Raw genomic sequence first — 27,017 nt, 5'->3', positions numbered from 1 at the left:
TTCTGGTTCAGCTATACTCGGAGTTTTATTCTGACTCTGAAGTTACACAGTGGCGATTTTCTAAGCTTGCAGCATCTCGAATATCACTTGGAGGCTGACTCCCCCATCTCCTATACCCGGTGTTCCTTGGCCCCCAGATCGGGCTTCTCTGCATACACTCCCTCCGGGGTCTGCGCCTAAATCTGCATCCAAAGCAATGTGAACTGACCTCAACTGGTTCCACATTTGGCACTTCCTCAGGGTTTATCGGTGGTACACTCACCCCTAAATTGTTGTTTTCCCCATGAAATCCAAGACCTTCATTGTCATGAACATGTGCATTTTGCGAGTTCGACATGTTTAATCCTGAGAATCAAAAAATCTTGACAAGAAAAAGCGTAAAAATAACGTGTGTAATGAGAACCAGTAAAGAAATAATCTCTATTATCTTTAGCCCCACGGTGGGCGCCAAATTGTTTACCTCGAAAATACGAGTAACAATTAAATTTGATTTGTGGTTTTAAAGATATGTGATTTAATTCAATAGCAATTAATAATCAAGAAGTATGAGGCAGAAATGATAAAAATAAGTGAATCAAACCAGTGTTGTTTAGCAGTATCGACCTCGAGCTCATTGACCTCGAGATGGACCAAGAACAATAATATAAGAACAGTAAAGAGAAAGACAGTTCTGATGAACAATGAGCCAGAAAAAGTAAGATAGTATATTCTTTGCCAATGATTAGATGATGTTACAAATAATTAGGGTGCCCTTTATATAATAGGGAAACCCTAAATATGGTACATTTCTATTTACAATAAGGAATATTATTGGCACAGCTGTCTAACCACCTAGTACGGAATCGTACAATTCTATTCTGGGATGTGCGCAATAATCTTGGGGACGTGGCAGGAATCTTGCTCATTCTGTTAGAAATCCATAACGGCATTATTTCGAGGTCGAGCATACTTGGCTTCGGTATTCATCGCACTCCGACCCTCAGGCTTTGTATCCTATCTTCGAGCTCAAGTCTGATCCATCGTCTTGAACTTGACCTTGCCTGAACTCGGGCTTAAGGCGACCCCTCGAGCCTGTAGATCGAAGGCAGACGATCTTGACCGTATACAGAACCAAGTAAATTGCAAATCATTCATGGTACTTGGATGAAACAGTGTTCTGTGCTAGAAACAAAAAACATTGGGTGATTTTTTCCTGTCCGGCTAAGATTTTGTGGAAAGAGTTCTCCGGTAGATAATGAAATTGCCCGAGAATTTATCCGATATGTAATAAAATTGGTAGGACACAACAGTTAGAGTTTCAATTTTAAGCACTAGTGTACAGGGTCCTTCTGAAATCCATATGTTACAAATTCTTATTGACACGCTTACCGGATTTCCCGAAGTGTGGAATTTTTCCCGTAAGTCTACGCTTCTGATTAGTAGAGTGCCTAATTTTTCTCTTTTCTTTTGCCTTTTATGTGGTATGCACTGACCTACTTTGTGGTTTCGCAGCCGAGAAACTGCCCCCGCCGCCTTTCGAGGGTATTCGCGAATGGGTTGAGGCCGTCCTTCCCCATACAGCGGGGGTTCCCACTTGGTTGACCTTTCATGAGAGGTTTGGACGTAGGCCCCTTGCAGGTGAGAACGTCCCTATTTCTTACCTGTCCTTTTCCGTCCTTGTTTTATCTCTTGAACGTCGTTTGTTGTTTCCAAGGAGAGTTCGGAGAAGGGCTCCTCAGCTAGCCTTTCGTCGATCGGCCGCGTCTGCTCGTCTTGTTGTAGTACCTGCTACTCGTCCTTCATCGAGGGCGGCTTTGGTCGAATAAGCGGTTCTGGCCACTCCGGCGAGGACGACCCCTCAAGAAGCTCCATTCGATGTTATCCGGCCGGCGAATGGATCACCATCGACCGGGGAAGAGGAAGGGACGTCGAAGAGACGGAGGGTGGAATTCGAGTCGGCACCTCCAAATGTGATCAATTTGGACGAGTCCCCCCCCCCCCACGGGCCTAGGAGATGGTGCTGCTGCAGCGTCTCCCTTAGAGATGGAGCGAGTGGTTGAGGCTGGCGCTGGCAGCCAGTGCCCGGAAGATTCGGCTGTTATAGCGAACCAACCCGGAGTTTCCACTGCCGGTGATGATCAACGTCCTTCCGGAGCAGAGAGCCAGACCCCTAGTGCCGCCTTCGTGACTTCGAGTGTGCCTTCTCCATCTGCGGCGGATCATACTTCCCTTTCGGCGACAGAGAAGGGGAAGAGTATGATGGTCGACGAATATGAATCTGAGTCTGATTTGGATCCTGATGATATCAGGATGTTCGAAGAGGGCCTTACTCATTTGGTGGTTCACGCGAGCGGACCGTCTCGTGTTCTTGATATTCCTTCAGACGTGAATCTCCTAACACAGGGGGATAACTTGGTGTCGCAGCTTAGCTTGCTGTGTTCGAAAGCTGAAAATGAGTCTTTGCGGAACGTTGCTGATGCCAAGTTGAGGAACGAAGTGGCCATAATGGGTTTGAGGGTATGTCGCATTCGGCTCTTATTTCGACTTTCCCCTTTGTGTTAGTGAGTATCGATTTAACTGCTTTTTCCTCCTTTTTATTTTTAGACATACCTGGTGGAGGTGGAAAGCATCCGTAGGGCCAACATTCGGTCGAGGATTTTCTTATAGTTGCTGGAAAAGTACTGTCGCTATCGCCACAAGTGTCGTGAGTTGCACGAGCGGTTGAGGACGGATCCCCGCAACCGAGCTCTGGGCGAGGAGTTGGAGAAAAGGGATCAGGAGTTGCTGCAGACGCTCTGCAAAAAGAGCGAGCTCGAAGAGCAACTTCGCCTCAAGGACGAAGAGCTCGAAGTGGGTAAAGGGGTCACTGCAGAATGCGAATACCTGCAGGGCAAGTTAGGAGCAATGCAGTTAGAGATGGAGCAGAGCCGGGCCAGAGTTGCGGAGTTGACCGCCGAATGGAGAGGGAAGTTGAGTGCACTGGAGAGCAAGGTTGCCGATTTAGAGCGTATGGATAGGGCCTGGTCAGAGGCTTCGGCAAGGGCAACGGCCTTAGAGGAGGCCGTTCGCGTGCATGAGTCCCAGCGAGAATCGGAGAGGGCTACTGCGACCCTCAGGGAAGTGAGGCTCGAGGATCGGATTAGCACGATTGATCAGGAGGCCTCGGCTCTTGCAGATCAAGTCGCTGCCTTAGAGGAGGAGAATCAGCGGCTGAGGGCCCAGGCTGGACCGTCCCCCGCTGTTGTTCCCTGCCAGACTCACGAGCTCTAGGTCTACGATGAAGCCCAGTGAGACATTTTCAAGAACTTATGGGAAGCGGGCACCGTGACTGAGGCGGCCTTCGAGGAGGCGCGTGAGAAGGCTCACGAGGCTCGTGCCAACTGTAGATATGATGTGGCGACACCCGAAGCTGATGGGGGTGCAGGTGGTGACGATGATGAGCCTTATGGAGATGATGATGGTAATGGCGGTGTTGGCGTCGAGTGAAGAAAAAGTAGTGCTTTGTTTTTTTTTACTTCGTACGCCGGTGTGCATTTGTTTGTTTCTTGTTGTTGCTTTCTTCCTGCCTCCCCCTTTCTCTTTTTTTTAGTTATCAGTTGACTGGCCCCGGCCGGATGTAAGCGGCGATGGCCCGTACTTATGACCATGAATAAAGAATTTTCTTTTTTGCCACTTGTCTTGTGTTTCATCTTTCAGTCGATTCATGATCTCATCGCGAGGTGAGGGCTTGTCTGGCGAGTCCCGGTTCTCTTTTTGTAACGTAGGCCTCTGGCCTTGCGGGTTTCATTACGAATTTATCGAGAAGATAGCTCGTTCGAGTTCGAATGAGGTCGAGCCTGTTGATTTTTGACGAAGGCCTTTAGCCTTGAGGGTGTTATTTCGAACTTATCGAAATTACAGCCTGTTTGAGTTCGAACGAGGTCGAACCTGTCGATCTTCGAGGGTGAAGGTCTTTATCCTTAAGTCCCAGTTCGAACGAGGTCGAACATGTTGATCTTTGATGGCGAAGGCCTTAGCCTTAAGGGTGTTATTTCGAACTTATCGAAATAACAGCCTGTCTGAGTTCGAACGAGGTCGAACATGTCGATCTTTGATGGCGAAGGCCTTAGCCTTAAGGGTGTTACTTCGAATTTATCGAAATAACGACTCGTGTTGAGTTCGAGCGAGGTCGAACCTTTGGATCTTTGATGGCGAAGGCCTTTGGCCTTAAGGGTGTTATTTAGAACTTATCGAAATAACGAGCCGTGTTGAGTTCGAGCGAGGTCGAACCTTTGAATATTTGATGGCGAAGGCCCTTGGCCTTAAGGGCGTTAGTTTGAACTTATCGAAATTACAGCCCGTCTCGAGTTCAAGAGAGGTCGAACATCTGAATCTTTAATGACGAAGGCCCTTGGCCTTAAGGGTGTTATTCGAACTTATCGAAATAACGACCCGTGTTGAGTTCGAGCGAGGTCGAACCTTTGGATCTTTGATGGCGAAGGCCTTTGGCCTTAAGGGTGTTATTTCGAACTTATCGAAATAACGACCCGTGTTGTATTCGAGCGAGGTCGAACCTTTGAATCTTTGATGGCGAAGGCCCTTGGCCTTAAGGGCGTTGTTTTGAACTTACCGAAATAACAGCCCGTCTCGAGTTCGAGCGAGGTCGAACATTTGAATCTTTGATGGTGAAGGCCCTTGGCCTTAAGGGCGTTATTTCGAACTTATCGAAAGAATAGCCCGTCTCGAGTTCGAGCAAGGTCGAACATCTGAATCTGTGATGGCGAAGGCCCTTGGCCTTAGTCCCAGTTTGGCCAGCATTGCTCGCATCGATGGCTTCAGTGCTGCTGACACCAGGTGCTGACATTTCGTTCGGACCTGCGTGGTACGCGTGTAACAGCTTCTCGCACGACTGGCTGTTTATTTTGAAGACGCCATCAACCGGGAGGGTTTCGGGTGTGCTAAGATGATCTTTGGTTCTTCGACCGGGGAATCCCTGCACCGACGTCCAATTTGGTGAACTACGGGAGATGAGGATGAGATTTCCTTATCCCTGCCCGGTGGTTTTGATTGCGACACCTTTGGCCTTGTTCGGAGTGTTTGGGGCTGGTAGGGTAGGAAATTCTAGTCCTCACTGGCTCGTTCGATTTTCCTTTTCTCCACGTGCTGCCTTCAAATCTGATGTGAGCTGGATGCTCTTCTCGTGTTTCTTTGGCTTCGATCCAAAAAGAGAACTAGGCGTTTTCACTAGGAAATCCCCACAGACGGCGCCAAATTGTTTGACTCAAAAGATGTTAACTCTTTTTAAGCAAATCAATCAAAGAGATGAAGGGGTAAATCGTAGTCAATCATAATTTGTATCGGATCTAAAGATAAAGAAATGGCATTTAAATACAAAAATGGAGGAAGCATCGAAAATGTTTTATTTATGATGAAGCTTTGCTCTGCCCCTCCTTGGAGAGGAAAGGAATTACAATCATTGTGTTTATCTCTCTTCCTCTCTAGATGGAGCTTCCTTTTCCTTCTGGTGGAGTTCTATTATCTCCCCTCTGACTTATTGGAGTTTTTGGAGAAGAAGTCGATGAGAAGTCCCCCCTTCTGGGTTCCCTTCCCTTCATATTTATAGTCGAAAAAAACCTGCTTTTTCCTTAGTCATAACTTCTTGTCAGAAATGTGGAAGCCTATTGGTCGGGGTGAGGGGCGTACCCTCGTCACTTGTGGAGAATATCGCGGTGATGGAGTCAAAATGGTTCCGTTGACTTCTTTCATACGGTGACTGAAACAGGGTCGTGGTCGCCTCGGTCGGGGTGGTCATATTTCTGACCAATACAAGCGCCAAAAAACTTGTTGCTCCCAAACGCACACGCAAGTATACGTGGTCGACAAGTAATATAGGATTGTAAGTCCAGATATCATATCCACAGGGACTTATAATTAACTATCAATTAAATTAAACCAAACAAATAATCTATTCAAGCGAATCCTAACGTATGAATATTTAACTAAAATTAATCTAGAGTAACAAATTAAAACATTAAAAAAAATAAGTTGCCGAATTATAGAGACAAATTCAATGTGAGTGAATATTTTAGAGTTATGGGTTAGCTAACAATACCGTTGAGTTTTTCACTTAAATCTTCTAATTAATTTATCTGGTTTATTGGTTGACAGGGTTAATATTGCTCGTAGCCTTCTCCCGAAGTACAACTCGCCTATTCAAGCTAATCTAACACCTATATTTCTATGGAATTAAAATTAACAAGAGCACAGTAATAATTCCTGTATAGTAACCAAGTAAGGCGATTAGGTATATTCCTATCCTAACCGCAAATCCTCCCCCTCAGAGTTAAGATCTTTCTCTACTCAATCTTATGCAATCTAGAATTCCCTATCCCGAGTTAAATCCTAGATTCGTAGATAGTATTCAATTGGTGATCAAGCAATCAAATAATTAAGCGCCAGATTGAATAAATAAACCAATACGATAAAATAATAAGAACAATTCAAGCTTCAAACTACAACGTTCATGTAGCACCCAAAACTCTAGAACTAATGAACTATGAAATTAAAGGAAGAGAAGAGAAGAGAAGAAAAACTAGTTAGAAGCCTCCTCCAAGTGTGGTGTGTATTCCTCCACGTGAATTCTCCTTCAAAGTATGTTAGATGTCCTCCAAATTAGGTTTAGGTCCCCTTTTATACAAGTTGGAGGAGTCTTGGGCCGAAATAACCTTGTCCCCGACGAAGTTGGAAAAATTGCGCAACCGTAGCGTCCAGGCCAGCGCCTGAAGGCAGTAACATTTTGCCGTTTTCACTTCAAATTCCTTGGTTTAGTTGCTTTTCTTTTGTCTTCCACTAGGGGGAACAAATACCAAAGGGCGTCCCCCTTTGTCCTTCGCTATTTAATTGTTTTATTTTCCTTTCTTTTTCTTCCGTATTTTATTTAATTTTGCTCCAAATCTCTTCATCTTCATTCTGCTTTATTCCTACACAGTTACAATATATATTAAGCACAAAGTACAATAATTAATACTCAAGAGACGATTAAAAGTGCTATAATATGAGGCAATAATTGTTAAATATATTTATTTTTGGCCGAACATCACGCCAACCTTGGCATCCGCACAACTGAAGGGACTGAGACGCACGCTATGAAACATGCGATGCGTCCCATGCGCCGTCCAAGTTCTGGGGCCTTTTAAAGGCAATTACGGAAGGAGACTGGTATTTTAATTTGGGCATTGTCTTGGGAGGCTTAGAGAGAGAAATGAGTTCCATACCATTAATGCATCTTCAAGGTAAGAACTAAATGCCCTTCTTTGGTAGATTTGGTCCATTTATTTCATCTCTTAACCCTCCAACATCATGAAATTCATAGATCTTTGAAGAAAATTTCAAGAACACTTCAAGAACTCAAATCTTGAATTTTCTAGGGTTTGACAGAGAGGTAATCTCTTCTCTCCAAAATTATATATTATACTCCATGGGAGTATTAAAGTATGTTTATGAAGATAGATTTGTATTTAAACATCTATTCATGAAACTCTAGAAGAGTTGGTTGGTAAGGATGATGAATAGTGTTGGGTCTTGTTTGAACGATGTTATTTTGAGCTTCTAGTAGAACGACTAGATCCCATAATATCTTTAATGAAGGATTTGGAGTTAAAATTCAAGGATTTACCTTCAAATGATGAAATGTGGATTTTTGCTAAACTTATGAAATTGGACTTAAAGTGTTAGACACTTAGTTGGGTTAGTTGGTATTGTTGTGACGCGTTAATAAACTATGTGAGTTCGTATATGTAGATTGTGACTCGTCGGCATCATTGGATCATTTGGGGTAAGGTTGGAAGCAATTTGAGGTACGTTGAAACTTATTACCTTTGGAGCTTTTCTCCAAACTTATATCGAAACACGATTAAATTGAGTTTCTAAATGTAAGTCCTAGCTTGTGGGGACGAGCGAGTTGGGATTCTACCATTTCTTGCATCATAAAAGATTTGTGTATTATGAATATTATTTTCTTGAAATGTATTCAATTTTAAAATTAAATAGGTGAGGAATAGTACTTGTAGCTTTTTTTTAAACGGAAATACATGAGTTGTGATATATATCCTGGATTTAACTATTCTCAAATAGTTGATTTGGCTATGAATATCGTCATTGATAAATGTATAGGTTTTGGGAGTTACTTAAGTTCACCGAGATTGACCTTGGATACTTTCCTCATTAGGTCATGAAACTACACGTGCCGGTGTAGGCGTAGAACCCACCTTACGGTTGGGGAACTACGGAAGAGTACTTCCCATTGGGGTGTACTATTTTGCTACTTTATTAGCACGGCTGAGTCGATTCGTGCGGCACAACGATGAGACGACCTAAGCAAGTAGGGTATATGATAATTGCCGCTAGGTACATAACCTAGTTGACTTTTCTTCGTGTTGGTGATGGTATAGTGCTCCCGGTAAATAAAAAATCTAACATGATTTTGTAAAGATTAATGCTAAAGGAAGACATTGAAATATGTTTTATCTTATTATTTTATTTTATTTTCTAAATTGTTAATTGATATAAATACTTCTTTCTTATATCAATTATTATTGCATATCTAATATCTGCTTAAGGTTTGTCCTATATTTTTTGTTGGGGAACGGTTCATGATTCGTACTAGGCATGTGGAGCTTAGGGCTTTTGGCCATATTTTCACTTTTGTTTTCAGGGACTGGACCTGAGTAGCTTGGACCGCGTGGATAGGTCAACTCTACATTTTTTGTTGATACTTTTGGTGAGATTCCACCCTCGCACCGTGGAGGACTTTATTATATTATTATTCTTTTGAGCCATCGGGTTATGCCGTTGGCTATGTCATTCCGTATCATAGGGATTCCATAGACAATAGTAGTATTCATTTTTGGGTTGTAATCCTATGGTTACTCATATGGCATGCATGAATGAAATTTTCTTTTATCTTCATGGAGTTTTCTTTCGAAGTAAAATATTTGCTTAAAGATATTTTTTCATGTTTTGGTTTATATCTTAAAATGATTGTATTTGAAGAGGCTTTCACATTCCCCCATTAGGCATATAGATGAGTATTAATTTATGGGATAGTTCTCTCGCGTCGGGTAGAGTAGCAAGTTCCGGTCACATGGTTTTAGGGCGTGACAATAACATCAAGAAATTAATTCCCAACAAGATATTGCGGGTGGCAGCATATACATTTTATCAATATTCTTAAAAATTTCAACATAGATCGTAAAAATTCTTGCCTAACTTGTGGTTGGCATGGCACCCCCGCCTCTCAAGGTCGAACTGTCACCGTAGGTTTGGTCCTCTAGGATAAGATGATATCTTGGTCTTATCATGGTGGACACATGTCACGATGCGGAATTTTCACCGTCAGGATCGTGATGGCGCCTAACATTTCACTTGCTAGGCAAGCCAACGATAGAGATCATTAAGCCAAATTCTTAAGTTTTTCAGTGATAAACATCAAATAAGCGATAACAAGGTAAAAAGAAAAGCGCGAAAATCCATAACAACTTTAATACTTATACACAACTCCGCAGAATTTGGCGTCACAATCCATAAACTACTAAGATTTAGCTAAAAGTAAGGTGTCTAAAGGAAATACAACTGTTTTCAATACAAATGAAATAGTAAAGGAAATGCGTAGAAGGGGACGTCAGGGCCTGCGGACGCAACAGGACTACCTTGGGTCTCCAAACAGATCAAGCCAACAGCTAGACTCAGGGTCAACTCGGTCCGGTACCAAAATCTACACAGAAAGTGCAGAGTGCAGTATTAGTACAACCGACCCCATGTACTATTAAGTGTCGAGTCTAATCTCGGCGAAGTAGTGACGAGGCTAAGACAAGACACATTCTTAAAACTGTGCAGTTAAACAATATACGAGCACAATAACGACTAATAGAAGCTAAACAGATAATAACAGGAGGGGAAACATGCTGATGAGAGTACAAGATAAAGAAAACTATAACAGCAAAGAAACCACAACAGACAATATGCTTTGCACCACTGAAAGTATTAAACACAGTAAAGACAAGTGCATAGCATCACCCTTCGTGCTTTTACTCTCAAGATCACCATGATAATTAACAGAAGTGTCACGGCATCACCCTTCGTGCATTAACTCTTATCCGCACCATATAAACAAAAAAACGGCATGACATCACCCTTCGTGCATTAACACTCACATATCATGGTACAACATCACCCTTCGTGCATTAACTCTCACTCACAAAACATTGCACGACATCAACCTTCGGGCTTTAACACGCTCCCTCACCAAAACAATGAACAATAACAACAGAGAGATAGAAATATCAAGAACTGGTCTTACTTCAACATTTAGTTCCACAATACCAACCTCAACTTTGAGTCAATACTCAATCAATACCAAATTCTGTAAAACATGATAAGAGTTGCTATACATAACGAATAGCTAGTCTAAGCATGAACAATATGATTCAAGAATACAACAATTACAAAAATAAGAGTTACTCGCATGCGATGACTCGACAATAACGCATAGGTGCTCGTCACCTCACCTATACGTTGTACTCAATATCCAAACACGAGCAAATAGGCAAATAATACATAATCCCTCGAGCCAATGTTAACCACGACACTTACCTTGCTCCAACGGCCAAACTCAAAGCTCAATCACAGATTTTCCCTTCACACAAGCCTCCGGACTAATAGAATCTAGCAATTTACCAACCAGACGATTCAAATAAAGCCTTAGCATCTACCCACAATTGCAAAGAATTCAATGTAGGCCATTTTTGAAAAAATCAACAAAAGTCAACATCTGGGTCCACTTGGTCCAAACCCGAAATTCGGACCAAAACCCGATTACCCATTCACCCCCGAGCCCAAATATATAATTGGTTTTGGAATCCGACCTCAATTTGAGGTCTAAATCCCCAATTTTCGAAATTCCTAGTTTCTACCCTAAACCCCTAATTTCACCATGAAAACCTTAGATTTTTTGTTGAATCTTATGAAAAAGTAGTGAAAGACCGAAAGAAATTAGTTTAAGATCACTTACCAATGATTTGGGGAAGAAAAGTTCTTTGGAAAATCGCTTCTTGTGGTTTAGCTTTTGAAAATTATGGGAAATGAATCAAAAATGCTGTCTAAGTCATCTTTTGTTCAGCTGCAGGTATCGCATTTACGAACAAAACTTTGCATTTGCGAATGAACAGTGTTCTCGCAGTTGCCATAAATGGTTCACAATTGCGAATGAACAGTGTTTTCGAAATTGCCATAAAAGGTTCGCAATTGCGAATGAACAGTGTCGCACCAGAAACCAGCAAAACCCAAACTTCAACGAAATGATCCAAAACCACCTCGAAACTCACCCGGAACCTCCCGGACATAAACCATATATGAATTTCAATCATAAAACACGGTACGGACCTGCTCGCGCAGTCAAAACACTGTAGGTCGTCTTAACCCGATATTGACAGTGGTCAAACTCCCAAATTTCTTAACTTTACTAGTCTCTCAACCAAAGATCCAAAAATACACCCAAGACCCTCGGGACTCCAAACCAAAAGTGTACAGCAGTCTAAAAACATCATATGAACTTGCTCACGAGATCAAATCGCCAAAATAACACCTAGAACTACGAATTGAACACCAAATCAAATGAAATTTTCAAGAAAGCTTTGAAATTCCTATTTTTATCACCGGACGTCCGAATCACGTCAAACCGACTCCGTTTCCCACCAAATTTCACAGATAAGTCAAAAATATTATATTGGACCTGTACCAGACTCCGGAACCAAAATAAGGACCCGGTATCAACAAGTCCAAACATCAACCAATTCTTAAAACCCATTAAATTTTCTGACTTTTAATTTTCAACAAAAATTCATAACTCGGGCTAGGGACCTCGGATTTCGATTCCGGGCATACTGCTAGGTCCCGTATTTCGATACTAACCCATCGGGATCGTCAAAATATGGATCCGGATCCGTTTACCAAAAATATTGACCGAAGTCTACTCAAATGAAGTTTTTAGACAAAATTTCTTATTTTTATCAGATTTTAACATATAAACCTTCCGGGCCAATACCCCGACTATGCATGCAAATCGAGAAAGGATAAAATGAGGTGTAAAGGTTTCGAAATATGGAATTTGATTCTAAAACATAAGATTACCTATTGGGTCATCACAACTCATTATTTGTAGTATGATTAAAAGGGCTAGCTTAATGCATTTGCACCTTTTTATTAAATTCATATCTATTGGAGTTAAATAATTAACCCTGCGATATTACTAGGACTAATTTATCCTGAGATTAATATAATCTAACTTTTTTTTTTGAATTTAAATCCAATAAAATTTTAATGCCTACCAATATTACATCCTTGTTTTCTACCTAACATAATAATTTGCCCATGGCCCTTTCGTGCTTGTTTTCTGTTGTAAAAAATAAATTGAAGTCTAAATAAAAGCAATAAATGTTTGATAAGGTAACACACTCAAAAAGCATATAGGACATAGCAATTTGAGAAACATTCCGATCTTCTTCTCCAACTACTCAAGAAGATGCTTTCAACTGCCATGGATCACCTCAAATCTCAACCTTTCTTAGTTCTTCTTCTCTCCTTTATTGGATTCATCTCCTTCTTCAAAAACTCCTTTATTTTTCTCAAATGGATCTTCATCACATTTTTCAGAAATTCAAAGAATCTTAAATCTTATGGCTCATGGGCACTCATCACTGGCTCAACTGATGGAATTGGAAAAGCTTTTGCTTTTCAACTGGCCCAAAAAGACAATCTTAACCTAATATTAGTAGCTAGAAATTTAAGCAAACTACAACAAGTCTCTGCTGAAATCAAAGCTCAAAATCCAAATACCCAAATCAAGATTGTTGTTCTAGACTTCTCTGGTGATCTTTCTACAGGAATTCAAAAAATGAAAAAGGCCGTTGAACGGTTAGATATTGGTGTTTTAATTAACAACGTTGGTGTTACATATCCAGGAGCCATGTTTTTTCATGAGGTGGATGAGAACATATGGAAAAATATAGTGAAAGTGAACTTGGAAGGTATCGTTGAATTGTATTTTATTTAAAAGCTTAAATTGTACGTGTCTTCAACACGTTTCTCCTTTGCAAGTTTAATTATTTTTTATTAACCTAACACGTGTAATTTTTTTTTTATTAATGGTTGGCGCTAGGCAGTGTCTCTTGCTTTTATATTGAAATTTTATTTAAAAAATTTTGTTAGAAAAATATATTTTTTAAATTAATTAATTATATCTTCAACATGTCATTCATGTACGACTTGATTCTTTTTCATGAGCCTAGTATGCATAAATTATTTTTGATAATGGGTGGAAGGCTAGTGGTGCCTACTTTGATAATATACAATATTAAATTGTGCGATCATTTTATTTAAAACTATACTTTAAATTAAATATATTTTTTATTTACTTAATTATATTTTCGACAGGTGCTACTCTGGTGACAATGGCAGTGTTACCAGGAATGATACGTAGAAGAAAGGGTGCTATCGTGAATATGGGTTCTGGTGCTTCAATAGTTGTACCTTCTCACCCTCTTTTTGCTATCTATGCTGCAACTAAAGCGTGAGTCTTTCTTCTTCTAGCCATTTATTTTCTTTTCATTATTTTATGTGAACTAAAGTTTTCTTGGTTCCTGTTAGTTTTCATGTGAAAATTGAAACAGGAATGTAACTCATTAAATTGTTTAGTCCTAAAATATAATAGACTAACACCCATAATTAAAATTCTGAATACGTCTTTGGTTGAAGTCCTTTAGTTCTATGTGGTGTATGTATCAACATATATAGTAGTTCTTACCTTCTATCAATGGCGGAGTCACATTCAACCAACTAACACTCCTTCGTCGGAAAATTATACTGCATTATTAGATAAACTTTTTTATTTTATGTATATTTACTATACATTAACTTCCCTTGATTTTACGATATATTTAAATTCTTATATTTTGATACCCCTTAGTGAAAATTCTATTCCGTCACTATCTTTTAAGTACGGAGTAGTTTTGTTCCGTTTTAAATTTTACAAATTTTTATTAAAAAGAACATGCAATTATTTAGTGAGCGGTCTTATACTACTGTTTAGTGGGGTCTACTTTTTGGCTCATAATGAATGCCTCTGCTTGGTGTTTTATGGATAAAAATTGTGATATTTAGCAAAATACAGTTAAAACTTAAAACTTGATGAAGTATTAGTACTCCTCTTCTTCTATTTTCTTTCTGTGCCAGTCTTCGAGGACCACAACTCAAATTTCAAAGTAGTGGTCTGGAGCCACTCTGTCACATTTAAACCAGAAAACAATAGTCTTGTATACTTGTGTCTTTGATTTCATATTGAAGAGTCCGGAATTAAAATGTTGTTTTTTTGGACTCAATGGAAAGAAATAGGTGAAAAAAATTCTGGAATATAATTCTATGTATAACACATGCTTTAAATATGTTATACCTTAACGATCAGTTACCCGTTAAAGTATAACGCATGTAATGTGATTTCAAATTGAACCAGCTTCTAATGACTGTGAATAAAGTGTAACCTCCCCTCACCCCCCCCCCCCCCCCAACAAAAATAAAAGGAATGGCAAGGTTTTTGATTAGTGTTACCATACTAACACTAAACTACCGATACATGGATGAAAAGGAGAATCGTTTGACTACCTACTAATTTTCTAATCTCTATCTCAATCCAAAAAAAAAGAAAAAAAGAAAAGGAGTCTAATTGTATCAAAAATGAAGATGGGAAACGGTCCAAGGGTTGGGGAACAGGGAGGGAAAGGCCTGGGTTTGGTGAAAGTCTAATGGCTTATTTTTCCTTCCTTTTTTACTTAATTACTGTATTTTTATACTTTTAAGACTTTTAGTTACACTTAATCACACATGTGATTCAATAATTGGATCACTTGAGTAAGTATATTTCATGCATTTGGTCTTATGAACACGAGTATTCGTAAGACACATTTCTGTCAAATTGAAGGGTCTAACTTGTCACTAGGTAAGTTAGAATGTCTAACTTACAAAATAGGCCAAGTTTAAAGGGCTATCTAGAATTTAATCAAAATAACTCTTGATTAGTAGTACTATATTAAATGCTAGTACACTTAAGAGAGGTGGGAGGGGTGGTCGTGGCCAAAAAAGGACCAACTAAAAGCTATGGCATTTGTTGCAGCTGCATTCTTTTCCATCGCTGTCGTCCTGCTAGACATGACTTTATGAGCTTAATTCTAGCTTTACGAGTATTTGATAGTTGTATGAGACCTCTTTTTTATCTCATAATTTTATAGAATTCAGAATTTTGTGGATCCAAAAATGTATGATACGGGTCCACAAATTTGTGAGATAAAATATCTCGTCCTTTACTTTATTGCATGCATGGGAGGGTCGTGGTTAGACTTCAAGTATTCCGTTTGGTACTTCTGCAAACCATTTACTTACTGTACCTTTTTCTTGATCAGTCATTCTTCTGGTGTCAGTAATTCTTAAAATCTTTCCAACATACAGCAATTGGAGGTCCGCTGCACTTTTGCATTTAGTCACTAGGAATTAGTATGAAGGCGAGCTATTAACATTAAACTGTGGGAAACTAATTCCCTAGCAAAAGAACAAACAAAAATAAAAGAAAGAAACGAAAAAAATAAAAGATGATTGGCTAAACTTACGACTTGGGTTGTGGACAAGTTGCAAAACAAATTTGCAAGATTGCGAAACGGCAAATTGGGAGTCAGAAACAACTTTGAATGGTTATGGTGAGCAACCATTCATCTATAAATAGAGACGTTACTTTCCTTATTTTAAGTACACCAAATCAAGAGAAGCAACTGAGAGTTAGAGAGAGTAATCCGTAGATTGTAGTCTATAAGATAAATAGTGAGTGAGAGTAATATCATAGTGAGGTATTTAAAATAAAGAGTGTTATTTCTTTCGATGTTGTAGTAGTCTCTTGATACTACCAAGTTGTAATATTATAATGGTATAATATTGCTCCACTTGGGTATCGTATTTTACCCCGTTAAAAATGTAATATCGTTGTTACTCTCTTGTATTATTGTTATTTACTGTAGATATTATTTCTGGCGGAATATTATTTTTCCCAACAACGTGGTATCAGAGCCATGGCGAATAATGGTCGTTGTCTTTTCAGTATCCGTGACTCACAAAAGATAATTATGAGAAATGATATCTATGCATAAAAGTCATTCATGGCTCCCAGGATGTGTGGGAAATCGTAGACAGAGGGTATGCAAAACTCGGTAATAAGGAAGCTCTGCCTCAAATTGAAAATGATGTCTTAACAAAGACAAGGAAGAAGGATCAATAAATCCTCACGCCCATCCACCAATGTTTGGATGATGCCATGTTTGAGAAGGTGACAAATGCTACCACCTCAAAGGAAGCTTGGGAGATTTTACAAAATTCTCTCCAAGGAGTTGACAAGACGAGGAAGGTAAAACTTCAAACTCTAAGGGCTGATTTTAAAGTTTAAAAAAAGAAGGAATCCGAATGTATTTTGGATTATTGTTCAAAAGTGAAGGCCGTTGTGAATCAATTAAGAAGATACAGGGATGACATAGAAGATGTCTATGTTATAGAAAAGGTCCTTCGCACATTAACAACTAAATTTGATTTTGCGGTGTGTGCTGTGAGAAAGCACAGGAAAAAAATATTATTGATTATTATTCTATGTTACTACAAGCCATATTTATATGTATACATAACACATAACCTACTCTTATTACATAAGAGACTAATACTAATTACATATATTCACATAACTATTCTAACATTCCCCCTCAAGGTGGTACATATAAATCATATGTACCGAACTTGTTATATATATAGCTGATACGAGGACCCGCGAGGGACTTGGTGACAATATCTACAAGTTGATCATTCGACTTTACAAACTTTGTAGCAATATCTTTCGAGAGTATCTTTTCACTGACAAAGTGACAGCCAATCTCAACGTGTTTAGTTCTCTCATGGAACACTGGATTTGATGCAATATGAAGAGCAGCTTGATTATCACACACAAGTCTCATCTAGTTGATATCACCAAAATTTCAACTCCTTGAGCAACTGTTTGATCCAAATTAGCTCACATGTCCCCATAGCCATTGCTCGATATTCTGCTTCTGCACAAGACCGAGCAACCACATTTTATTTCTTGCTCTTCCAAGACACCAAATTACCTCCTACTAAGATACAATATTCAGATGTAGAACGTCTAACAGAAGGAGATCCTGGCCAATCATCATTTTTGTATCCAACGATCTGCTCATGGCCTCGGTTCTCAATCAATAAACCTTTGCCTGGAGCTGATTTTATAACCGAAGAATGCTGACAACTGCATCCCACTGACTATCATAGGGAGAATCCATAAACTGACTCACAACACTCAGAGAAAAGAAAATTCCAGGTCTAGTCATTGTGAGGTAATTTAATTTACCAACCAACCGCCTATATCTTGTAGGATCGTTAAGTGGCTCTCCCTGTCTTGGCAGAAGTTTAGAATTCAGATCTATCGGAGTGTCAACAGGTTTACAGCCTGTCATTCCTATCTCCTCAAGAATGTCTAAGGCATACTTCCGTTGTGAGATCACAATACCTGAGCTAGATTGCGTGACCTTAATACCAAGAAAATACTTTATTCTGCCCATATCCGTGGTCTGAAAGTGCTCAAAGAGATATTGCTTCAACTTAGTAATACCATCCCGATCATTATTGGTAATAACAATATTGTCAACATAAACGACCAGATAAATACACAGATTTAAAGCAGAATGCCGATAAAACACATAGTGATCAGCTTCGTTACGAGTCATGCCAAACTCCTGGATAACTGTGCTGACTTACCAAATCATGCTCGAGGAGACTGCTTTAGACCATAGAGGGACTGGAGCAACCGACATACAAGGCCACTAGACTCTCCCTGATCAACAAAATCAGGTGGTTGCTCTATATAAACCTCATCCTCAAGGTCAATGTGAAGAAAACCATTCTTAATGTCCAACTGATATAGAGGCCAATGGCGAACATTAGCCATAGATAGACAAAGGCGGACTAATGTTATTTTATCCACGGGAGAAAAAGTATCACTATAATCGAGCCTAAATATCTGAGTATACCCTTTGGCAACAAGACGGGACTTAAGGTGATCATCCTGGCCATCTGAACCAACTTTGACTGCATATACCCAACAACAACCAACAATCCATTTACTAGAGAGAAAAGGAACAAGCTCCCAAGTACCACTCATATGTAATGCAGACATCTCGTCAATCATAGCTTGTCGCCATCCTAGATAAGACAACGCTTCACCTGTAAACTTAGGGATGGAAACAAAGTACAAAGATGATACAAATGCACAATGGGGTGATGACAGATGATGGTAACTTAAACCGATATAATGGGATTAGGATTAAGTGTGGATTGTATACCTTTCTGTAGTGCAATCAGTTGACTAAGAAGAGACAAGTACAAAGTATAAGCAGGGTCGATCGGGTGCAGGAAGTGAATCAGGTGGGCCTGATGCTGGCGCGGACGACGATAATAAATCGGGAGTGGTAGAGCTGCATAAGGTAGAACTGGAATAGGTGGTGGAACTAGATCTATGGGTGGTAAAAATAGAGCTATAGGTGGTGGAACTGGAGCTATAGGTAGTGGAGCTGCAACTGGAGTTGTAGGTGGTGGAGCTGGAGTTGTAGAGGAAGATGAATGTGAGATAGTGACTGAATCTCCAAAAGATGAAACTGGTAGCACCTTCGAAATATCTAAGTGATTACTTGGACTTGTGAAGTATGATTGGGTTTCAAAGAAGGTAACATCAATGGACATAAGGTACCGCTGTAGGTCAGGAGAATAACATCGATACCCCTTTTGCATTCTCGAGTAACCCAGAAATATGCACTTAAGAGAATGAGGAGCTAACTTATCTTTTCCTGGAGCAAGGTTATGAACAAAACACGTGCTTCCAAAGACACATGGTGGAAGAGAGCACAAAGGTAAGTGGGAAAACAGGACAGAGAATGGAACTTGATACTGGATAGCTGAAGATGGCATACGATTAATAAGATAGCAAGATGTAAGAACTGTATCCCCCAAAAAAGCAACGAATGATATTGTATGAGTAGGGTATGAGCAGTTTCAATATATGTCTATTCTTTCTTCCAGCTATCGCATTCAGTTGAGATGTGTACGTACAAGATGTTCATAAACTACTGAAATGAGAAAGACAAATACTCTAGGGCATTATTATTATGAAATGTGAGGATAGAACCCTAATTTGTTTTTTGAATTTTAGCGTAGAAGGTCTTGGAAATAGAAAATAACTCAAATCGATTTTTCATGAAAAATATCCAAGTGCACCTGGAATAATCATCAATGAAACTAACAAAGTAGCGAAATCCCAAGGTAGAACTGACCCCACTAGGACCCCTAACATCTTAATAGACTAAAGTAAAAGGTGACTCTGCTCGATTATCAAGATGCCGAAGGAAATAGGAGCGAGTATGCTTACCGAGCTGACATGACTCACACTCTAGTGGACAAGTGAGATAAACCAGGTATCATTTTCTGAAGTTTTGACAAATTGGGATGTCACAACTGTTTCTGTAATAAATATGGTGAATCGGTAACAAGACAAGTTGTTGAAGGAAGACAAGATATGAGTCCATCTGATTTAGCAAGGATAAGGTAATAAAGTCCATTTGATTCACGCCCGGAACCAATAATCTGCCCTGTACTGCGTTCTTCTATAAAAACAAGGTCATCAAGAAATAAAATAATACATTTAAGTATTTTGGCTAAGCGACTAACGACTATGAGATTAAAAGTATTACTACGAACATAAAGAACTGAATCTAAAGGTAAGGAAGGAAGTGGTCTTTCTTGACTATTGCAGCTGCCATGGTTTGAGACCCATTGTCCATTGTGACTGTTGGAAGAGATTGAGAATACGAAATACTAGTGAAAAGAGATTTGTTACTAGAAATATGATCAGATGCACCTGAATCAATGATCCAAGAATCGGAGGATGAAGATTGGGAGATACAAGTCACGCTATTACATGTTTGTACAATGGAATCTGTCTCTGGAGATGTCTGTTTACATGCTTTGTACTGAAGGAACTCAATATAATCCAATAGAGAAACCATTCAACTAATCATAGTATTGGATCCTATGTCGCTACAATTAATTTCTCAAATTCTTGACTAAAAGTTGTAGGGTTAACTTGAAATAGTAAAAATAAGTAACTCCTAGAAAACTGAAGAAATATATGGGAAAACGCTGTTCACAGCAGAGAAAAAGAACACAATTTTGCGCCGGGAAACACTGTTCATGCCGTAAAACACTGTAGCTCGCCGGTAAATTCCAAAGTTGTCGAAATCTGTCAAAAATAGTATTAGTGAACTCGGAATTGCTGTGTGAATAGGCTGTCTACAAGAAGCTCGGCCAAAACAAGGCCGGAGAAGCACGCACGCGTCGACGCGTGGGACAGACAAGCCGGCGGAATCGCAGATCTGGATGGCGCCTGGAGGCGCGTGGGACGTCTGTTGCCGGAGAATCTAAGTCTAATGGCGGTGTTGGTTTGTTCACAACACTTACCAAATGTGAGATGACGCAAATCAGTCGCTTAGATCACCGAAAAATTGCACGGTGATTGAGTTCTTTCTTCCCGGATGTTGTTGGAATGACGCACAATGATCTTTTCTTACTCATGCTCTGATACCATGTGAGAAAATATTATTAATTATTTTTTTATATTACAATGAGCCCTATTTTTATGTATACATAACACATAACATACTCCTATTATATAAGGGACTAAGACTAATTACATATATTCATATAACTATTCTCACATGTGCTATTAATGAGTCTAAAGACTTAGACTAAATGATGGTAGAGCAATTTGAGGGTTCTTTACAGGCCCATGAAGAAAAGATCAAGAGGAGACAAGAAGTGTCACTGGAGCAACTTCTTAGAACTTAGTCATCCTTCAAGTATTATGAAGGTAAAAAAAACTATCAAGGGAATGGACGAGGACGACATCGTGGCAGTAATAGAAGAGGAAGAAGTAATGGTAACAACTTCAACAATGAAGTGAAAATCCACCAAATATTTATAGGTCGTGGTTGTGGACAAAGATAAGGAAGAGTACGTGGCTACTATCAGGAAAATAATGGACAAAGGTATGACAAGTCAAAAATTGAGTGTTATAATTTTCATAAAGTTGGCCATTACTCTTGGGAATGCCGTAACAATATTGAAGAGAAAACTAACCTTGTTGACGACAAGAAAGAAGAAGATGAGTCAACATTATTGTTGGCACTCAAGGAAGAAGACACGAGTTATTGTAGCTCCTGGTATTTGAAAAATGGAGCAAGCAATCATATATGTGGATGCAAAGACAAGTTTGTGGAGATAAATAAAATGGTGACAGGTAATGTGTCATTTGGAGATACTTCAAATATTCTAACCAAAGGGATAGGTACAATTCTGATCTCCTCTATTAATAGTGGACACAAGTTAATTCAAGATTTTTATTATGTGCCAAAATTAAAAAGTAATAATTTGAGTTTGGGCCAACTTCTGAAAGGGATATAATATCCACATGAAAAATATGTATATTTGGCTTAGAGATTTAGGTGGAATTCTAATTGCTAAAGTGCATGTGGCGAAAAATAGATTATATTCTCTGAATCTTAAGACAATTGATGCAAAGTGTTTGAAGGCTATTGTGGAAGATGAATCATTGTGTTGGCACATGCGATTTGGGCAGTTCAATTTTGAGGCGCTCAAATCAATGGGAGAAAAGAACATGGTGTATGGCATACCATCAATCAACCATCCCAATCAATTGTGTGAAGCTTGTCTACTTGGAAAACATGCAAGGAGAAGTTTTCCGCATGAATCCATGTCAAGAGCAACCAAGCGACTCCAACTTGTTCACACTGATATATGTGGACCAATCAATCCACCTTCCTTTGGTAAAAGTAAATACTTTCTGCTATTTTTTTATGACTTTAGTAGAAAGTCTTGGGTTTATTTCTTGAACCAAAAATCTGAAGCGTTTGTTGCTTTTAAAAATTTCAAAGCGCTTGTTGAAAAAGATAGTGGTTATGAAATAAAAGATTTAAGGCCTGTTAGAGGAGGCGAATTCGCTTCAAAGAATTTATTTCATCGTCCTCTAACGATACCTTATTCACCCCCCCCCCCCCCCAACAAAATCGAACAATTCTTAATATGGCTAGATGTATGTTGAAAGCTAAAAGTATGCTCAAGGAATTTTGGGTCGAAGCTGTTTCTTGTGCAGTTTATTTGAAATACGTCTTTAACAAGAAATGTTAGAGATCAAACCCCTCAAGAAGCATGGAGTGGAAGAAAGTCAAGTGTCAAGCACTTGAGAATTTTTGGGAGCATAGCCTATGCTCATGTTCCACAGTATGGGAGAGCGAAGTTTGACGATCGAATTGTCAAGCATGTGTTTGTTGGCTATGATACAAGTTCAAAAGGCTACAAGCTATATAACCCAAGCAGCGGTAAGGTGGTGGTGAGTCGTGATGTCGAATTTGATGAAGAATTGGAATGGAATTGGGAGGCTCAGGAAGAAACTTCATGTGATTTTCTTCCATACTTTGGTAATGAAAAAGAACCAGAGACCGTAGAACCTGTGCAAGATACAACTCCACCTCCTTCACCAACTAATGTTGCATCTCCTTCTTCTCGAGAAAGTTCAAATGAACAGCCGCAAAGGACGAGGAGTATTCAAGAGCTCTATGATGCACATAAGAAGCTACTAATTTTGATTTTTTATATTGTCTCTTTGCTGATAGTGAACCAAAAAGCTTTGATGAAGATGTTACAGACAAAAGGTGGAGAACAACCACGGATGATGATATCGAGAGTAGAGAAGAACAACACTTGAGAGTTAACAACTCTTCCCAAAGGTCATCGATTAATTGGAGTGAAACAGATATACAAAACAAAGAAAAATGTTAATGGAGGGGTGAAGAGACACAAGGCAAGACTTTTGGCTAAAGGCTACAAGCAAAGACAAATGTGTTTCCATTAAGGAAATAGAGCTTAAATATGCGAAGACTCATAATCAAGTTGTAGATATCTTTATAATACTTTTCAAGTTTAAAGATTTTCTGAGAGTGAAATCAAGACTTGAAATGAAGAAGAAAATCAAAATTGAGAGGGAGATTTATGGGAAACTAATTCCCTAACAAAGAACAAACAAAGTAAATAAAAGAAAGAAACGAAGAAAAGATGATTAGCCAAACTTACGGCTTGGGCGGTGGACAAGTTGCAAAACCGATTTGCAAGATTGCAAATCGGCAAATTGGGAGTCAGAACCAACTTTGAATGGTTATGGTGAGCAACTATTCACCTATAAGTAGAAACGTTACTTTCCTCGTTTCAAATACACCAAATCAAGAGAAACAACTAAGAGTTAGAGAGAATAATTCATAGACGATAGTTTATGAAATAAATAGTAAGTGTGAGTAATATTGTAGTGAGGTATTTAAGATAAAGAGTATTATTTCTTTCGAAATTGTAATAGTCTTTTGACACTACCAAGTTGTGATATTATATTGGTATAATATTTCTCCGTTCGGGTATTATATTTTATCCCGTTAAAAATTTGGTGTCGTTGTTACTCTTTTGTGTTATTGTTATTTACTGTGGATATTATTCCTGGGTGGGATATTATTTTTTCGAACATAAACCACTATTTTACGACAATAGACAAATTTAATATAACTAGTACATAATTAAAAATTCAATAATATATATATATATATATATATATATATATATATATATATATATATATATATATATATATATATATATATATATATGGAGTTGGGTTAATTTCCAAACAAAAGCTAATTGGATCTCCAGAGATGGATCTTATCTAATGCTATAATGCTATTATATGAACTACAGGAATTGGATTTCTGGTGTATTCATATATATTAACAAAAAATTGAAATAAACATGCTCAGGTATATCGATCAGTTGTCGAGATGTTTGTACGTGGAATACGAACACCACGGTATAGATGTTCAGTGTCAGGTACGTACTACTAACTCACTATGTCTCCATTGTTTATAAGTTGCAATATAAGTTGTGATCTTCAGACATTCCAAATGCATTCAAAATATAGCACTTTAAATCATGTTACAAATTAACTTGACCGTATGTCGGTCTGCAATATATATAATATATTATACATGATAGAATTGTCAATTTTCTCTATGAACAAACAACTTTCCGATCATTACTTTAATAATGAACTCTTTGTACTTTTTATAATTATGAATATGAATTTAATACTGTTATTTATTGAGCTTTTAGTGATTCTTATATGTGTTAGTAATACTGTATTCGAAACCAGAAAATGAGAAGACGTTAGGGGTGTGTTTGGTATGAAGGAAAATGTTTTCCATGGAAAATGTTTTCCTAGAAAATGTTTTCATGGAAAATGAGTGATTTTATCACTTATTTTCTCTTGTTTGGTTGGTAAGTGGAAAATATTTTCCGAAAAATATTTTCTATTGTTTGGTTAGAGAGTAGAAAATATTCTTTTTAGGAAAATATTTTTTATGCAACTCTCCTCACCCCTCCCCCTCCCCCTCCTACCTCCCCTTACCCCTCCCCCTCCCCCACCCCTTCCCGAAGTCTCTAAAAATTGACACAACCCAAAGAAACTAATGTGATGCTTTACTTTTTTTACGCAAAAATCGCAAATTTTCGAACCCGTAAACTTTATAATTTCTAAACCCGTAAACTTCCAAACACATAAACCTCTGAACTCATAATTTTGGAACTTGTAAAATTTCGAACCTGTAAACCGAAAGATAAAAAAAATAAAACTGAAAATATATATAAAAAAAATATTTTTTCTTGGGGGGGGGGGGGGGAGGGGCAGTGGTATGTGCAGAAAAATATAAAAAATAGAAATTTGAAATTACAAAAAAAAAAGTAATTTTTTTTTAGGGGGGGGGGGGAGGGGCAGGGTGGGGTGGGGTACGAAAAAAACATGAAATTTGAAAATTACAAAAAAAGTAAAATATTTTGGGGGGTGGGGGGCAATGAGGGTGGGGTTTTGGCGGGGGATAGCAGGGTGGGTGGTGACGGAAAAAAAAACTAAAATTTTAAAAAAAAAAAATCCTTTTTGGTGAGAGGAGGTGGGAAGGTGGGTGGGTGTGGGGTGGGTTGGTGTGGGAGGAATAGGATGGGGAAGGTTGAGAATGAGTTTTGGAAAATGTTTTCCCTTCACTTGATAAGGAAAATATTTTCCTCCAATTGGAGGAAAATGAGTTGATAAGGAAAATATTTTCCAAAATATTTAAGCCAACCAAACATGGGAAAATTGAAAAATATTTTCTGGAAAATGTTTTCCTTCGTACCAAACACACCCAAGTTTAAGAAAACAAAAATAGAAAATAATTCCGAACCCACAAGTTATTTGTGTGTGTGCCCTTAAGGAATTTAATTCCCTTATTATTGTCCAAGGTTATGGATTACTTTCTCTCAAGATAGAACGGAACAACTATTCTGTAATACTAGCAATCGAAATTACAGAACTTGAGCGAACTCAACAAACGGAGCAAATCACACTTGACACTTTATTTATTTGAAAAACTAATGAAACAATGTAAAAAAGAGGGAATAAGTTTTCAGATTTTCCATATCTAATAAATGAGGCCAAGCCTCTAAATTTATAGACAATAAAAGGGTGAGATGAAGAGGTGCAATTCAAAAGGTGCTCTTCCATTTCCCATTCACACCCATTCAAGAACCTAACAATATGTATGCTACCAATGCCTATGGTTATCTGTCTACAACCAGGGCGGATTTGTAGGAGAGATTGTGGGGTACGTGAATCCATGGTCTTTCCGTAAAATTTGATATTTTATGTGCATATTTATTCAAATTCGTATAATATTAATTGTTGGCACTCATACTCTAAGAATAGTCGATGGTGCACTTGGTTGAATGCTGAGTTATTTATTAGGAGAAATATGGATCAATTCCCACTTAATACCATAACTTTTTCTTCTTCTTTTTAGTAGTACATCCATTTACTAGAAATCCTAAACCGGCGACTGATCCAAAAATTCTTTACAGGGTATATAAGTTGAATCTTAATTTAAAGTACATATATAGGGAGTGAGAAATGGAAAAATGTAAACGTGAATTTAAGATCGAGGTCATGGTTTGTTTGTTTTAATAAGGTACCATTATATGTTAAAACGAAGATGACTTCAAGAGTTGCAAGCATAGAGAGATCTACATTGTTCAGTCCATCAGCGGAAAAGTATGCGAAAGCAGCTGTTGGACAAATAGGATATGGAGGAAGGAGAATGCCTTACTGGCCACATTCACTTCAATGGTGGTTTGCTTCTTTGTTGCCTGAACCTCTTCTTGATGCCTGGCGCCTCTCCATCGGCCTCAGCAGGAGGAATGATAAGCACAATATTTACTAAGCTTTCATAATTGTTTACAGCGTAATTTCATTAGCTTCGTTTTATACTGTATAAATTTTTTACACCAATATGTCAAGTATGATATGTTTGATCAAAAATACAGATCTCGGTTCAACCAATTAGATTTAAATAAAGAAGAGTTAATCTTAGTTAAAAATAATATCCCAAAGATAAAGCTATTGATATCGTGACAAATAAATAGTAGATCTGTCCAGATGGCGACAAATATTAGTAATAATAACAGTATTCAATGATCCAAAAAGGAGGAATATGGCATTAAATAGTAATAAATGGCAATAAATAACATTTAAGTAAATAAAACGTGAGAATCATCTGAAAAGGGATGAGATCAGTGGATATTCTTTCTGACAATGATGAATGATTGATAAGCCTTTGAACACTTAGGTTGTTCTTGGATCCGATAGAAAACGCTAGACAAGAATCTTAGCTAGCGTTTGGCCATAGATCCCAAATTTATTTTGAAAAATCTGATTTGGGTGAAGT

At 38.5% G+C, this 27,017-nt stretch overlaps 1 protein-coding gene across 1 annotated transcript; it reads left to right on the top strand.

Annotated features, from left to right (window-relative positions):
• LOC109233218 (very-long-chain 3-oxoacyl-CoA reductase-like protein At1g24470) lies at positions 12,363 to 26,657 on the top strand. Its single transcript, XM_019399003.1, has 4 exons — positions 12,363 to 13,040; positions 13,447 to 13,582; positions 24,027 to 24,096; positions 26,262 to 26,657. Exons 1-4 carry the CDS (start codon positions 12,536 to 12,538, stop codon positions 26,511 to 26,513), a joined length of 963 nt encoding a protein of 320 aa, XP_019254548.1. The 5' UTR covers positions 12,363 to 12,535; the 3' UTR covers positions 26,514 to 26,657.

This window comes from Nicotiana attenuata, chromosome 10 (assembly GCF_001879085.1).
Source record: "Nicotiana attenuata strain UT chromosome 10, NIATTr2, whole genome shotgun sequence".
Classification (NCBI taxonomy): Eukaryota; Viridiplantae; Streptophyta; class Magnoliopsida; order Solanales; family Solanaceae; genus Nicotiana; species Nicotiana attenuata.
Note: the sequence above shows the minus strand (reverse complement) of the source record. Positions and strands in the feature narration are given on the sequence as shown.